At 36.5% G+C, this 16470-nt stretch overlaps 4 protein-coding genes across 4 annotated transcripts; 3 read left to right on the forward strand and 1 right to left on the reverse strand.

Moving 5' to 3' along the window:
- Nucleotides 1-698: 698 nt before the first annotated feature.
- On the forward strand, nt 699-1339 carry LOC132784619 (protein Mabiki-like). The gene has a single exon (XM_060790357.1). The coding sequence runs from the start codon at nt 752-754 to the stop codon at nt 1337-1339; it is 588 nt and encodes a 195-aa protein (XP_060646340.1). The 5' UTR covers nt 699-751.
- Nucleotides 1340-4610: 3271 nt separating this feature from the next.
- Nucleotides 4611-6480, reverse strand: LOC132795976 (protein Mabiki). Its single transcript, XM_060806962.1, has one exon. It carries the CDS (start codon nt 5339-5341, stop codon nt 4727-4729), a length of 615 nt encoding a protein of 204 aa, XP_060662945.1. The 5' UTR covers nt 5342-6480; the 3' UTR covers nt 4611-4726.
- Nucleotides 6481-8801: 2321 nt separating this feature from the next.
- On the forward strand, nt 8802-11827 carry LOC132798632 (uncharacterized). Its single transcript, XM_060810567.1, has 4 exons — nt 8802-9036; nt 10856-11236; nt 11317-11463; nt 11529-11827. Exons 1-4 carry the CDS (start codon nt 8925-8927, stop codon nt 11681-11683), a joined length of 795 nt encoding a protein of 264 aa, XP_060666550.1. The 5' UTR covers nt 8802-8924; the 3' UTR covers nt 11684-11827.
- An 821-nt stretch (nt 11828-12648) lies between these two features.
- On the forward strand, nt 12649-13888 carry LOC132798749 (protein takeout). Its single transcript, XM_060810715.1, has 4 exons — nt 12649-12899; nt 12959-13339; nt 13402-13551; nt 13611-13888. Exons 1-4 carry the CDS (start codon nt 12815-12817, stop codon nt 13766-13768), a joined length of 774 nt encoding a protein of 257 aa, XP_060666698.1. The 5' UTR covers nt 12649-12814; the 3' UTR covers nt 13769-13888.
- The last annotated feature ends 2582 nt before the right edge of the window (nt 13889-16470 follow it).

Consider the following 16470-nt stretch of genomic DNA (forward strand, 5'->3'; position numbering starts at 1 on the left):
TACCACTTGAAATCGTCCAGAGCACCCGAATAGATCCGATGAGAGGTGGAAACAATGTAGACCTACTCACATGCAATGGAACGTGAGTCTTGACTTGAACGTGATCAATAGCAATACCATATCATCACGTGAACTTCTGTGCACAATTTAAGAACCTATACTTACGACTATTTGAAATGCATATGCAATATTATTTAATAAGTGCAACTATACTGTAATAACTAGTTTTATGAGCAATTAAAAATTAGATTGCTAAGTTCAATGCACAGCTATTACGGATCATTTCAAGACCTGTTAAACATTACAAGCCATGTAAAATGTGTTGTATATAAATCTTTCCATTTCTTCATGTTAGGTTAGGATATTTTACAAATTCCTAGAAATTGCGGTAAAAAAAAACACATGTATCTCCAGACGGATCACAAACCAGTAATGGCGACAGCTTGGCCTCAGATGCGATCGCGATGATCGAACTTTCCAGTTCCGGTAGACGCGAAGTTATTTGTAGATCGAAGGTCACAGGTAGATCAGGATAATTAGCAGCTATGAAAACATTTGTCAAAAACAACGATTAGTTAGGTAATAAATATTGCGTTAATCCCAATGCCGATCCCGACCTAAAAGGGGCTAACTACCTGCGATCCGAGAATCTGTACAGTCGGTGGCATATAAACAGGATATCAACCGGACGACAACATCATTCCGACATTGAACGTCAAAGCATCAACAACGTCATACCAACCGAGCAACAATGGAGCACCACAACCAGAAATTGAACGCTGACAGTTATCTGCATAAGAAGTTCACCTCGCAGAAACGCAAGCGTGATGTGGATTTGATTCTGGAGCAGAACAAGGAAAATATTACGCAAGATGCACCTGCCTGCAAAAGACGCCAGTTAAATGGCTTTTTCCGACCTTGGCTGGACAACGAGCAGAATATTGAAACCAGCAACCAGAAGACCAGCCCTACACCAATCCCACCTGTGAGCAGCACATATCACGCCAACATGGTTCGACGCAACCAGACACCACGCCAGCGCAGTCCACGGGAGCAGCAGCGTCGCGATCGCAACACATTGGCATGTCTTCTGAGCCGACGAGCCAGACAGGCACAGGACGCCCGCATGGCGATGCAGTATGAGCAATACCGTGCCCAGCAAGCGGCCATCTTGGAGCAACAGGTCCGCTTCAGTCTCTACTATCGTCATCTGTTGCAGCAGGCGATTTTCCAGCCAGCTTTCAACGCCTCTGGCATTGAGCTACCCCCACAGCAGCAAGAATTTCTACAGCAAATGGCGTTGTCACAGCAATTGATGATCTTTGGTACCCATCAATGAGACAAGAGTTGTACCCAACTTGAATTAAGTACCATGACAGCCATGTAATGTGATTTAGTTATTAGTTTAATCTTAGATTATTTATTGTTGACTATGAAAATAAAAATATCGCAAATGAAAATATAATATTCACCGTGGTTACTTATTTACTGTACTGACTGCATTATAACTTGTGCACTTTCAGCAGCATATTGAAAAAGTTTATCTTGTAATAATTGAATGTGTAAAAATATAAGTTTTTCGGAACTACAATTTTCCTTATTTAATAGAAGCACGCTGAGCTGGCAATTGAATTTTACGATTACCAAGGGTATCATCAAAATATAACTGATACGATTTGGGCATGTCTGTTAAATGTGTAGTTAGCGACATTTTTATAGCAATTGACTATTAACTGTAACTTTGTTGATTAGTTGTAGCGATTTTCATATGGGAATGTACACTGTAGTATATGTGTACAGATATTTCGAGATTTATGGTCGCAAGGAAATAAACTTTATCTGCATTAACATTTACAGCAAATTTGGAACGCATCGTCTCTCCGATGATTATATGGACGGCTAGAGACATGATCATGACTACATAAAATTTCTTAATGTTGCTGATCAAGAATTTAATCTAATTTAAGCTAAGAAAAGTAATTATTTACTCTTCATAGTTATTTATCAGGGTCAAGCTTAAACGAGTAAGAAAGCTATAATTAGTGTGCTTGACTGTGATCTACCCACTACGCATTATTTTTCAACTGTTAGAGGTATGCGAGTATTATTAGTAGCATTTCGAGCTCTTGTGGATACGTCTGTGTTGTGCCTACTTACATATATTATATACATATTATGTATATTAACGGACATATATTAAATAGTTAGAATAGCCTTCTAACCGATGGAAAGATCTTAGAAAACGAGCTGCAGTAAAATTGCGAAACCCCGACAAACAATAACATGAGCAAAAAGTGTAACCTACAATGCAAGAGGAAGACACGCATGCAACTTCGACTTCATGTGGTTTAAAGTGCGAAAAGCTCAAGTTCAACTGACTAAGCTGAGCTGAGCTGAGCTAAAGTTTTGCAATCATAGACATTGGTACTCGTATCTGTTGTTTATGTTGTTTTGTGTGAAAATTGTGTGCAGTTTTCAATGCTAAGCAAGAAACCGGAGAGCCACGATATGTGCAACAAAGAAATCAGTTGGCATTTAACGCAAATTGTACATTAGTGTGCGAGTGTATGTGCAAGTGTAAAGTGGTTTATTGGGTTGCCTTTGCCGTTTGTCGACGGAAATATTTACATTGGGTTTTCCACAAGCTGTCTGTGCACTGTTCGTGCTCCATAGGAAGTTTGGAGCATTATCAACTGGCCCACAATGAAAATTAAAAGTAATTTGCTGCTCGCCGGTTATGCAATGCCAACCAAGAAACAAACTAAAGCAAAAGCTTTGGAGTTAATTACCAACTAATGGATTTCGTGGGTTGGGTCTACTCAACATGAATACTTGAGTTTAATTAACTTTAATTTACTTTATGCGGTATTTAATGTACATATCTATATATTGTACACTCTCTGATAGTTGTTGTACGCAGCACAGTTGAGTGCACTTTACTTGAGCCAGATTCACTTATACCTTAGCAACTGCAGTCAATATGGAAACTTCCTTATGAACGGGCGAGTAATCATTTTAATCAAGTTTTGTCTGGCTCATTGAACCATTGATTTTCAGTTTAACTTGGCATTGTGTAATAATTAGCGACAGTTTGAATCAATTTCTCAGACTTTGAGGAACTTTTTGAAAAGTCGGAAGAATAAATAGACTTAATTACCACTTGCTTAAGGTTATGTTCGTAAAATTTGTATACCGGCTACTCAAGTATGTTATAACTTGAGCCAACAAGAAATGTATGTATACAGGAAAAAGGATCCATTATTGATCTTATATATGATATATTCTTGATCAGCGGCAACAGCTGTAACCATGTCCGTTGGTCTGTCATTATGAACACCTAGATCTCAATGATTTTAAGGGCTTTTTATTAACTACTCTTATTAATTTTAAAGCTAGAGCCTCGATTTTGGTACCTACAAATACTACAGTCTTTATAATTACTGCCGGCCTCAACAGTCGGTTTTAATAGCTTTGGTTGACAAAGTGGTATATTCTTCTCTATTGTATACTAAAGGAAGCAGTAGTATGCCGAATTACCATATACAAATTTTGGCATATACATTTGTCCATATGTACATATGTAGTACTGTTTATAAATATTAATTTTTGAGTTTTCCCTTTTTTTAGAGAAATGGATAGCGAGTATCTGTATCTTAGTTGTTTTTGCAGACACATACACTCGTACAAAAAAAAGAATCTAAAAAAAAGACAATATCGGAAGTGGTAGTTATAAAATCAATCTATTGCAATCTATTGTTATTATTAGATTATTATTAGCTAAGTAGGTTTGAAGTGAAGTTTTTAGGAGGAAAATAAAGTCACATATGTATAATTTGCAAAGATTAATTTTCTCTCCATATACCTTAGGAGATAGGAGTGCAAAAAAGGGTTAGTGTAGAAGGAACTTAAGCAGTAATTCCATAGTTAGCAAAATTAAATTATTTACATCTTTTGCACAACGGTCTTCTACAGAAAGTCAAAACAAACAAATTTTATGAGGCATGACTTGGTGGTTTTTAATGTTCGTTGCTTTGTGGTAAGCTGAATAATTTTTATACCCGGTACCCATAGGTGAGAAGGGTATTATAACATTGTGCCGGCTAAACATCTCCGATAAAGTATAAATATTCTTGATCAGCTTCAATTGCCGAGAGCCACGTACGTTTTGGAATCTGTCTATCCGGTGTCCGCATAAACACCTATAAGAGATAGAGCTAGAGTTTTTGTGTCACCACAATTTTTGCCTCGCCCACTTTCTACCCCATAAATGAGGCGTAGTTTTTGTGATAGCGTAATTTTTAAGTTCGAGTCACTTTTTCCTGAAAATTTGGTTTTTGGTAGATTGTAAATTAAAAAGTGATTTTATTTGCAAAGAAACGATCGCTGAAATCGGATCTTATTTTCTTTGGTTGACAATATCCTTTATTATTGAAAATGGCGCGGGTATTTGACAATATAGCTTACTTGACTGTAGCCTTCTTCCATGTTGCACCTAATATTAAGAATAATTTATTATCTTTGACATTCATGTGCATCGTTTAATACTTTCAGATTACCGGCCATAAAGCACACACGTTTTTTTGTATTAATAGATTTAACTTAATCTTTTTATTTCTTAAAGAAATTATGCGTTAGGTAGAATAACTTATCCGATTCTAAGCCACAACTTAAACATAAGCTTTTTAAAATTATTCACTAATAATAAACTCTTACAGGATAAGGTAAACTAACACTGCTCCCCCTTGATACCGTTGATGATATAGTCGATACTAAAATTCTTGTGAGGCACAGCAACTTGTGCTTTAGCAGGAACTGGAGAGGCAGTTTGGTCAATCTTGACCATTTCCGAGAGATGCTTAAAATAGGCTTGGGCTCGCATGCTCTGCTCAACAACCTTAAGATGTTGCAATTTGAACTCCTTGTACTGTTCTTCGACGACAAGATGTTCCAGTTTCTTCACTCGGCGGCTGGTGCGGCAGGCGATCGTGTTCTTATTACGACGATCCTGGTCCTTGGGCGAGCGCTCTTTTTTCGGAAATTTCCTCACCATATTGCCGTGATATTTGCAAATATCTCGCATTTTTTCCGAGCTGATGGTATTAGGCAGTGAGTGCGAGGAGGATGCTGATTCGGATCCAATGGAGTTATCGCAAATTGTGCTGTTCAGACGGCGACGTTTCAGCAGCGGAGCAGTATAATTACTGGAGCACTGACTGCTGGTATCTTCATCTTCCAGGTGACTGGAGCGTGAGAGCAGCTCCCGTTTGATTACTAGATCGATGTTCGTCTCCAGCCGACGTTCAACCTTCATGTCGAACTTCTTGTGGCGATAGCTTTGCATTATGAAAGTTATGTTTGGATTTTCTGACAATAGCTAATGGTCTGCTTCGATTGTTGTCTCGGAATCGACTGATGTCCTGTGAAGCTGCGAGGCGACATTTATATTGAGTCCATAGCACATAGCGTGTTATCATTCGCTTATCCGCGCTCATTTATGATCTTGTTTACATAAAGTCTTCAGACTTGCAAAACAAAAACAAAGCCATAAAATCAACGATCGTATTCGCGCATGCGCCCGTTCGACCTACAGCGCATCCCTCGGGCTACCTAAGCCGATCACCAGCTCGTGAGCACAGTGCCGTTATTCGAATAACGATCGTCGTGTATAGTCCGTTGCCTGTCACCCGTCACCCGTCATCCGTCACCCGCTGATAAGCCTTTTGTGCGTGCATGTTTATTCTTGCGTGTGTTGGTGTAAGAACAGGCCTCTACTTCTACTATAGAAATCGAACTGAAAGTTGGAAACAGTCTTGAAGCATGCTCTACTCCCTAGGTGGCAGAATGCGCGCCCTTTATTTGTCTTTCATTCAATTGTCGATTGTTTTGCTTGCAGATAATTTCCACATTTTTCAATTATCTTTTTGTTTTTCACATTGTTGCAGTCTGAGTCAATAGCTGTGTGTGCCACTGCATCGACATACATACGCAAAGCAGACGTTCGCACAGACACACACAGACAGTGTTTTTCTATTCAATTCATTTTTCATTTGTATTGTTCAATTTTTGGTTTTACTCACAGTATTTGTGGTTCATTTGTCTGGGTTTGCTTTTTGTGCTGCGACTCGAATCTGTTGCTCTGATGATAAGATACTCATTCGACTTGCCGCACTCTGCATTGTTTGTCTACTCAAAGGCAGACACGAAGACAGAGGCTCTTCTTGGAAATGTCATTTTCGATGCAGCCTGCTTCTGATATTGATAAGATGTGCAGTAACTTCTTTTCGGATTGCAAAGGGTCTAAGACTGCACATTCAAAAAAAATATAAGTTGTTTTGGTGCCTTGAAGTATCTCCAATCAAGACTTTAGATTCAAAAAAATTGGTTGCAGATAACTGAATGGTGCACTTGTCCGTATTTACTGAGGGCTCTACGAAAAGGCATGATCATTTCAGAAATCATGAAATAGATGAAAAAAAAAATAACCGCTTAATGTTTGATGTTTACATTGACAGTCAATTCGATACACATTTTTATATACATTTTATAATAATTTTGCAGGAAATGTATGACATCTCCGACGATAGCCATGTCTGTCTATCTGTCTGTCCGCATTAACACCTAGATCTCTGAGACTATAGGAGATAGTGTTATACAGTTATACAGTCGTAATTTTCAAGCTAAAGTCGCGAATTTTCGTACAGACAATAATACCTATTGTCTTTATGATTCCTAATTTTCGTTGCAATCAGATAAAACTTGTTTAAGTTACTTATGAACGACTTTTGTTGGGGCATAAACTCCTACTTACTGTGGGTCTTACTTTGCACTATTTTATATTTATATTTTATTTATTTATATGTTTATATGTAGTACTATATTAATATACCAAATATTGCATTTGGTATTATCAATGGTATATTTTAAATATAAAAGTACAGTAGAATTCGGTTATAGCGACTTTCAAGGGACCGTCGATATATCCGAAAGGCCCACTAACCAAAAGTAGAAAAATCAAATTTTGTTTATTTTATGGTTGCCATAGGTTTTTAAAATACAACTAAATAATTTTTTAAACAATTTAGTATGTTGGGAACACACCAAGTCATCGAGTTTTCGTCAGCGGCGTCGTTATAACCGGATTCTACTGTATGATGCTATATTAACCTTGGGTAACCTTGGGTATATTTTAGCATTCTTACAATATATTAATTTAGTATATTTTAAAATTAAGAAAACTGTTTTATTTTTATTCTAAATGGGTAGTGGGTATCTCACAGTCGAGCACACTCGACTGTACCTTTCTGACTTTTTATATATACTTTTTCTTAATATTTATATATTTGTGCATAGAATTAAATGTCAGAAATATCCATATTGTTTTCATTAGGTGCTGGTACTTACAAAATCCCGATCATCAAATTTGCATTTGTAATTCAAGTAAATATTTAAATGAATTTAATTAGTAATTCAGAGCCTGGAAGAAAAATCCAGAAGCTGTGCAGAATCGATTGCAATCCAATTGACAGTATACTAACAATAATTGTGAAAATGAATATCGTTAATTGTCACGTGGCAAAAAGTTGATCTGCTTATGGATCTAAAGGTGCGGACAAAGTACTTCCTCATCCATACCTCTTCACTCATCTATTTATATATTTCGTTCAGACAGCTTAATAATAATAGTGTTTATTAACTGATATTATATTTCAGTTCTTTAGAAATTGTGCTTTAAATAACCCACTAACCTACGGCGCTTTCGTTCAGTTTTGCTGCTTGTTAATTAACTCATTAAAGCAAACAACTTTGAAATAACCATTAAAGCTAATAATAGGTGATTTTTTTTTAAATTGTTAAGAAGTTGCTGCGTCACTTAGATTTCACATCAAAGATTTGTTATGGTTAGCGCTATTCAACAAACTCACAATCAGGTTTCCATGAAAAGTTATCATTATAAAGTGGTTTAGTTTTCTTTTTAATTTGTTGTTTTCGGTAATAAGGCAATTCAAACAGTTAACAAATAATATTTGAATAATACAAATTCGGCACCATCGAAAATATTCAAAGCGCAATTTTGTTGTATAGTGTTATCAGTGATACGAGTACACTGAGAAATTCAGTGAATGACAGCCCCTGATTTGAATACTGTTCAAATTGGCTTTAATTTGCACAGTTCTTAAGTCTATACATGGAATATTGAACTCAAGTAATAGTAAACGGCTTCTCACTGAAGAGAAACGGTAATAAGTACATCAGCTATTTGAATTGTAACCATATAATAGACATCTCAAGTCTTACAGCACTTTAGAAAGTATATAGTATTTGCTTGTCTAGTTTGACTATAGCGGGATGATACACTCAATGGGCTCAACTCTACGCCTGGTTGGCGATTAAGTGTCAGCCTCTGTGACAAGGAAACATCGAACAGCTTGGAGCGCATCGGAATTGGACAGCTGCCGGTAGTGAAATGGGCTCGAATAATAGGGGGAGACTAATCCGACTTCACGACTTTTGTCTAGGGAATAATAATAATGTCGTTTGTATTTCGCTACTGATTTTGCTATGTCGTTTTATTTTGCTTCGCTTTGCTTTGTTTTCGTTTACTGAGTCAGTCTTTGCTTCTCAGCGTCGTCGTCATTAGCTTGAAGCTATTTTCGTCTCACTTGGGTTATCCGCCCCTCGACAGACTCTATTCCAGGTTTATAGGGGAGGCTATTATTCACAAGTGCCGGCTCGTTCAGGTCTGCCTCAGTATCGCAAAATTTGCCATAAATACCGAGCTCCCCATGAAGGTGGTATTCAGATTCTGTTTTGCATTTGCATGAGCCACACAGGGGTGCCGCGTCAAGCAACAACGAAGTTACATCTCCTTGAATAAATTCCCAATCATATATAAAGGAAAGTCTATAACAAAATAATCATCTAAAATGACCCGTGTTTTAAGTGCATTCGTTTTGGTCGCATGGTGCGGTCTGTGTTTCGCACTTGACGATGATATTGTACTACCATCTGTTGAATTTAAGCCTATTAAAGAACTTGGTGAGTATTGCAAGGACTATGTGAGAATTTTTTAGTTAGTATAAAAAATCAAGTTGAGTTTGTGTTCGAAGTCATTTGATTTAAAAGCATTCATACGGATTTTACTTGGGTTGTCATTCTTTTCAATTTAGGAATAAACCATTTAAGTATTTTATTTTGTTAACATCGTTAATATGTTGAGTCTTTGTTTGAGAAATAAGATTTTTAATAATCATTACCATGAAAGCACATTTAAGGCTTTTAACTTTCATTCAAGTTTTTTTCATTGTATGGAAACTCTAACCATAATAGTTACACCGCATTTTTTAAAACCCTAACAAAATCAATTTCAAAATGTTCAGAGATAAATTTGCGTTGCATTTTGAAGTCAATTTTGATCTCTTAGGAAATTATTTTCGCTAATCTTTTCTAAAATGCACAAAGAGCTACAGCTTCACATCAATATATTTGTTGTTTATTTAGTTGCACACATCGCCTACTACATATTTGACGATAGTTAATACTATATTTATTGTGTCCACAAATTAAATTTAAAAACCCTTCACGCCCTTTTCATGTAATCAAATGGGTAAACGCGTCAAAGTGAACAAAACACTAAGTATTATTAACAACAAAACTGTTAAATTAACAGATAAATAACAGTAATAACACTTAAATACAAATGTACAGAAACAATTGTGTGAAACATGTAAACTTTCTCATTAGTTATCACAATTTGAGTAACAAAAAAAGTTACATACTTTATTCAACTGTTAGGCCGAAATTAAAATGGTTTTAAAACAATAATATTTGAGGCGAGCGAATATTATTTTTGAATAACAATTGATGTCTATTTGTGTCAATATGTTAATAGATGATGTTACTTAATTGGGCAGACAATCGAGAATCCAAGGAATTAATAACATAATTAATATTCTATTGCCGCAGATATCATTCTTTTCCATATTATTATTTCTTATTAAACGTATAGAATTAGTAAATTATTTTTATTTTATTTGTTAAATTATCTAATTTTAACGATAATAACATAGAAATGAAATGCAGTCATGTTTTGAATGACTTGATTTTTCATTTAGCATAGAAAAAGTGTTTTTGCAACGTTTTGAGAGTCATATGTAAAACTTTAATTGGCAATTGACATATGTTACGCGAAAATAATGAAAAACATGCTAGATTTTGCTGTAAAGATTTCGAATTAATAGAGCTACATAGAATGAGGACTTGGGGCTTTGTCAAGGTTGATAAAGCATTAAATTCACGGCACAATGGTATAAAAATAGAGTATTCACTTGAGCTCAGCCTGATGTTTACTATTTTTGAGTGAATAAAACAAGTCTCGGGCAATTGCTACTTCCGCTAAATGGCCTTCCTCTTCCGCAGCGAGCATTGCAAAAAGCCTTCAATATAAAAGATTTAAGTGACAAACTTGATGCGAATGCGCGATATGCGCCTCAGTCAATGCTCAGGCAAAGCGCTTGCAATTGAATTGTGAACTTTTTGTCATATAAATTGTTCAACTAATCTTAAAAAAGATCTAAGCAACAACAATAACAACTGAATTCAGCGACTGTGACGCGGTCGAGAAGGGGAGTTTAGGGGATAGGAGTTGCTGGTAATTATGTGCGACACCGATTAAAAAACACACTAGTGAAATTCTCGACTGAAATGTCACGTTCTGAACATAAACATCATAGATCAATTGTAGACGATATGAGATGCGTTTCTAAGTATGTCAAGGCAGAACTCATGAGTAATTTTTGTTGTTGTATTGTATTGATTGATTCATTGGATTCATTTCGTTATTTTGCTTTGCAAACAGCTGCTGATATACCGACCTGTAGCCAAAGCGATAACAACATCAATGAGTGCATCAAACAAGGATTCCAGGAGCTGACGCCGCGCCTTAAATATGGCATTAGCGACTTGAACATACCATCAATGGATCCCTTCCAGTTGGGCAAGAGTTCGTACAATTATAACTCGGGTATACTTCAGGGTCGCATCGCGATGAGAGATGTGCGGATTCACGGCCTGAGCGAGGGCATTGTCGACAAGGTGGATTATCGACAGAAGGACAAGCGTGTGCGCCTAGATCTGCTCAGCCATGTGCCGCAGATGCTGGCGGAGGGCAGTTACAAGGCGGACATAAAATTGAATGACATGAAGCTAACTCCAAAGGGCACCTTCAACATTACCCTGAGTAAGTCTGACACACAATGCGATATACTCTCGATGCGATGCGATGCGATACTACATATAATTAACTTTGCGACGTTTCAGCCGATGTCAGCATGAAAACGCGCGCCTTGGGCGAACTATACGAGCGCGACGGTCATACCTATGTGCGTCTGACTAAGCTTGAGACTGAGCCGAAAGTCGGCAACATGCGCATCTATGCCAATGGTCTGGTGCCTGATCCAGCGTTGAGTGAGTACAGCATAACATAATTAAATACTATTGTTAATGTCGTATCAAATTAATTGCACTCTCAGATGATGTCATACTAGACTTTATAAACCAGTACTGGCGCCAGCTGTATCAAGCTATGCTGCCCGAGACAATGGCCACTTGGTCGCCCCTCTTGCTGAAAGTGGGCAATGATTTCTTTGATGCCCTGCCCTTCGATTTGATTGTCACCAAGAACTGATTTGGTCTTCAATGTGAAAAACTAAGAGTGCCTACGAGTGCTCGTTCCTTAGTCCATATGCGATTGTATTATTCGGTTATTTGTTTTACTCAAGGTGTTAATTTAGTTTGTATCAAAATAAATTAAAGAAATGTATCGAAACAAAACAACATTCTTTCGAATTGTAGAGGAAAAGGAAGATGACCCAGTTTCCAAAACGTTTATATTTTTAATTATAGAACAACGGAAATAGGACTGGGAGGAAGGTAGAGATGTATAGATAGGCCAATAAATGTGGAGAGAGATATAGTACATACTAAACTTAAAGGCGTTCTACCTTTTCCACCTCAAGTTCAAGTCTAGCGAGATAATTTATAGTGTATACTATAATTGTAGATCTATTTCCATTTTGCGCACAAATAATCCGTCTACTCGCCTATAAATTGTAATAGAATATGGTACGATATTAGCATAACTTTGAATATAGCTCGCAATACGAGGATCCAAAGATCACCGATTAGCAGCAATGTCAACAGAAATTTATTTCGCTTACGTCTAATACTTTCTGTCATCTCGTATATTGAGCCGCCAGCACTTTATATTCTTAATTTTAGCAAAAGTTATTCAAGACGGAAACACTTAGACAGTTAGTATGACCTAATCGAATTTAAATAAGTGAACTTATCATCATTATATTATCAAATTTATACTTTATGAGCCCTTCGAATGGCACTGGCAATTATATGAGAAATAAAGCGATATTTATTGTCGATAACTAATTATCAAAATTACTAATGCAAATCATTGTCAACGCGAATTGAAGTAGCGGAATGAAGGGGTCATTGGGGTAATACTTGTACTTAGACGTTTTCCATTTAATGATTCGGCATTATAAATATGTGACAAAGCCGGTTTTCAATCAGTTGATGTCTATTTGTCGGTAGCGCAGTTGATATATTAGCACGATTAGTTGAAGCGACTAACTAGTTAAAGTTGTTCTATTCAATGTGTGATTGCTTTGTACTAATTCTGACAATAAAAAAGCACTGACTATCGTTCGAGCGATTCAGTTTGAGGGCGTCCGCGTTGTAGCACTATTTAGTTGGAAACATATAATTTCTAAGGATAAGTTAAAAAAGGACCTTCCGCAATATGAATTCACAGTGTATTGTAGTTATATTATGCCTTTTGGCCTATCAAGCTTATGCAGTGCCCGCGGAAACCAAATACTTGGATGGTGTGTATTTATTTGAAAAGCATTACGTATACGATCCGCATAACGTGTTTTTTTTTTAGCATCTGAGTTTGAGAAATGTCCGGAGGATACTAATGCAGCTGGCGATTGTATAGCAAAGATTATAAATACGCTTCTACCACGATTACGGCATGGAGATCCAGAATTGAATATTCCGGCGTATGATCCTTTTCTTATCGATAAATTGAGTTTCCAGTACTCGAGTGGAGCTGTTAATGGCCGCATATCCGTACGGAATGTCAAGCTTTACGGCATTGTTGGGATAAAAATTCAAAAAATAGATGTCAAGAGGAATAATAATAAGATCCAGCTACGAATTTATAGCCACCAGCCCAAAATTAACATCCTTGGTGACTACAAGGCGGACATGCACGTGAATCAACTGCAGTTGAAGCCCAAAGGAAAATTCAATTTGACCTTATGTGAGTACAAATTATATTTGATATTTGAGGAAATAATTTGATGATTGTTTTCACTCTTATAGTTGATGTGCAGAGCACTGTGAACACAGAAGGCGAAATTTATACCAAGGATGATGGAAAGAGGTTTTTGCGACTTACCGACATTGAAGCGAATCCAAAGATTGGCGATATGATCATCAAAGCCAATGGCATCTTCCCAGACCCTGAGTTGGGTAAGTGAATATCCAAGTGCTCTCTGCGAATCCTTACTAAGAAATTTGTTTTAAATTAGATGAAATTGCATTGAATGTGGCCAACAATTACTGGCGCGACATCTACGGCATAATTTTGCCCGAAACTCGAAAGTCTTGGGTTCCACTTCTGCTGCGTTTGATCAACCAGGCTTTGCTGAAGGTCCCCATCGATGAGTTCACTAGTAGATCGGATTAACCTACAAGCCCAAAACAAAATCTTTGTCATTTATTGTGATTGTCTTTAGTAAATATTTTTATACTATACAATACAAATTTCTCAATTAAAACGGATTTCGCACCCGTAATTATATTGTCATCAGTTCGCCCTTCGTTCATGCACAATTTACAGGGGCACATTGTAACTGGTTTTTATTGTTTTGGTCATGCCCCAGTTTTACACCAAACTATGTGCCTAAAAAAAAAACAAAACGAAAATTCAGTCACTTTTTGTAACTGCCCCCCACTTTCGGACTGGGTGCACCCACCAAATGGGGTTAAGTGCACGACATGTTGACCTTGAAACGGCTATCTGTCTATCTAGCTACTTATCTATCTCCTCTGCTCATGTGTATATCTGTGCAATCGCATAGAGGGGCCAAGTGCATGCACTAAAGTGAAATTGAGCAAGATGATTACAATAAAGAAACAGTTTGGTTGTCTACAGTTTGATGTATACTCTGACGTCAGTCAGCCTCGTGTAAAACAAGTAAGAAAGCTACAGTCGAGAGTGCTCGACTGTGAGATACCCGCTACTCGTTTTTAATTAAAGGCAAACATTGCGGTATTACTCTTAAAAGTACCAAAATAAAATAACGCAAAAATACAAAAATTTACCAAAGGCAATATTTAGTGTATTAATATTCTACTACATTTTAAATATACCTTAGAGTACAAAATATACAAGATTATCTGCCAAGGCATCAAAGCCTAGTAGTAAGTAGGCGTAGTTATTACTATATGTGACTCTGAGATCTAGTGATTAAGAATAGTGATTAAGAGTATGGGGTCTGAAAAGACTTCTTCTGCTTGCTACATTCGTTTCCGAAAGGCACAAACCTATAATACCCTTCTACCCTTTGGGTAGCGGGTATAAACATTTGTATGGATGAAATCTTTCTAGATTTAATTAAGCTATACTCGTCAGCTCTAATGGCGTTTGCATATTTAAACGGAAAATATTACGATATAATGTATTTACATATGTTATTATTATAAGGAACTCTGAACCCAGCTGACAAATATTTACGACATCCAATTTAAAACCGTTTTAAAAGCCCTGTTAGTTGGCCATCGAACTTGGTGTGTACTTATTATTGTTTTTATTGGACTTCCATTACGATTTATGAATCATAACAAACTTTAAAGGTTGCGCTCTTAAGAAACGTAAGTACTTAAGCTGGTAATATATTGTACTAGCTAGAGTGCTTTCCACAGGTCAGCGTTAACTATGCCATAAATTAGATTATAATAATATACAAAGTGCACAGATTCATTTATGCGCATGGCATATAATTGCATAATGTGTGTGGCATATCAATTAAATTGTTTTTATTATGGCAAATAGATATGCCAGTCACACGTACGGCTGTCGCATGGCACTCTAAAGCCCGTGCGGGCAAGAAAGAAGCATACGCACCATTAGAATCGCTGAACTTTTAATAAAGTTTGTCATCGTCGTCGGAAGTGATGACTTGCTTTAATCGACAAGCTTTTTCAACGTCACAAACTCACTCCCCAAGTAACGACGTGTTGTTTACCTTGAAAAGATACGCAGCGACAATTTATGTGTTGTCTCCACTTTGTGAGGTTTCTGGAGCAATTGGTGCAAATGATTTATAAATGGCCTACATTTAAAATGCAGTGGGCAACTTCAGTGCTTGTCAATCTGTTGCTGCTCTGCTTATATTGTAACTGGGTTCGGCATTCGAAGCGCAATCTACAGAATGTCGACAGCTTTCTCATTGCAACTACATTGCAACGTTTTGTGGGTGCAACTGAATTCATTAACATGTTTGTAATTAAATAAATGTTCTTAAACTATTAATTGAAATATGAGCGGAATTGATATTTGTCGAGGTTTTATATTTAATAAACATTAATTGTGCCTCAAAAATTATTTTCAATGCATAATTACGCTGATAATTAGTAGCAATAAAACAAAATTTATCATTCAGACTAATTATGATAATTACATGTACTTTTTATACTTAGAAGAGCAAAAACGCCTACTTGCTACGGCTTTGGCTGACAATCTGGTATATTTTGTACGGTGTGGTATTATTTCAATGTAGTACTTTATCAATATACTAAATAAAGCCTTTGTTATATTTTTATATTTTTGAGGATTTTCTTAAAATTAATATAGCGCTATTTTGCTTTTATGGGTAGCTGGTATCACACAGTCGAGCACACCCGACAGACACTTTCTTACTTGTTTAGAGAATATAAAATGTAAGTATAATTGATTGCAATAATAACGTATTCTTATTGTTATTATGAAATTGTTGTTGTGTAGTTCAAATTAAAATGAAATGAATGAAAATGAATTTGTATGAATATGTATTAACTTAATTAAGTTTAGTTTGGTAAGGTATTGACAGCTAACATAAATATGTATGCACAAATATTATAATAAGAGTATGTACAATATACAAACAAAGTTTGTTGTTATTTTGTATGAAAAGAGAAGGAAGTTGGTATAAATTATTACGAGTACACAATATTACACACACTTACGCTATCAGTTAAGAGGCATTCTATTAAGTGTCTAGACGCTAACACTCAAATTTGAGTATGGCTTGCAATTGTGTCAAGTCATGTGTGTAGTGCAGTGCTGCTAAAACTGTGGCAGCGTACATGTTCTCAAATCAACAACAACCACAGCTCAACGACTCACAG

The sequence above is a fragment of the Drosophila nasuta genome, chromosome 2L, assembly GCF_023558535.2.
Source record: "Drosophila nasuta strain 15112-1781.00 chromosome 2L, ASM2355853v1, whole genome shotgun sequence".
NCBI lineage: Eukaryota > Metazoa > Arthropoda > Insecta > Diptera > Drosophilidae > Drosophila > Drosophila nasuta.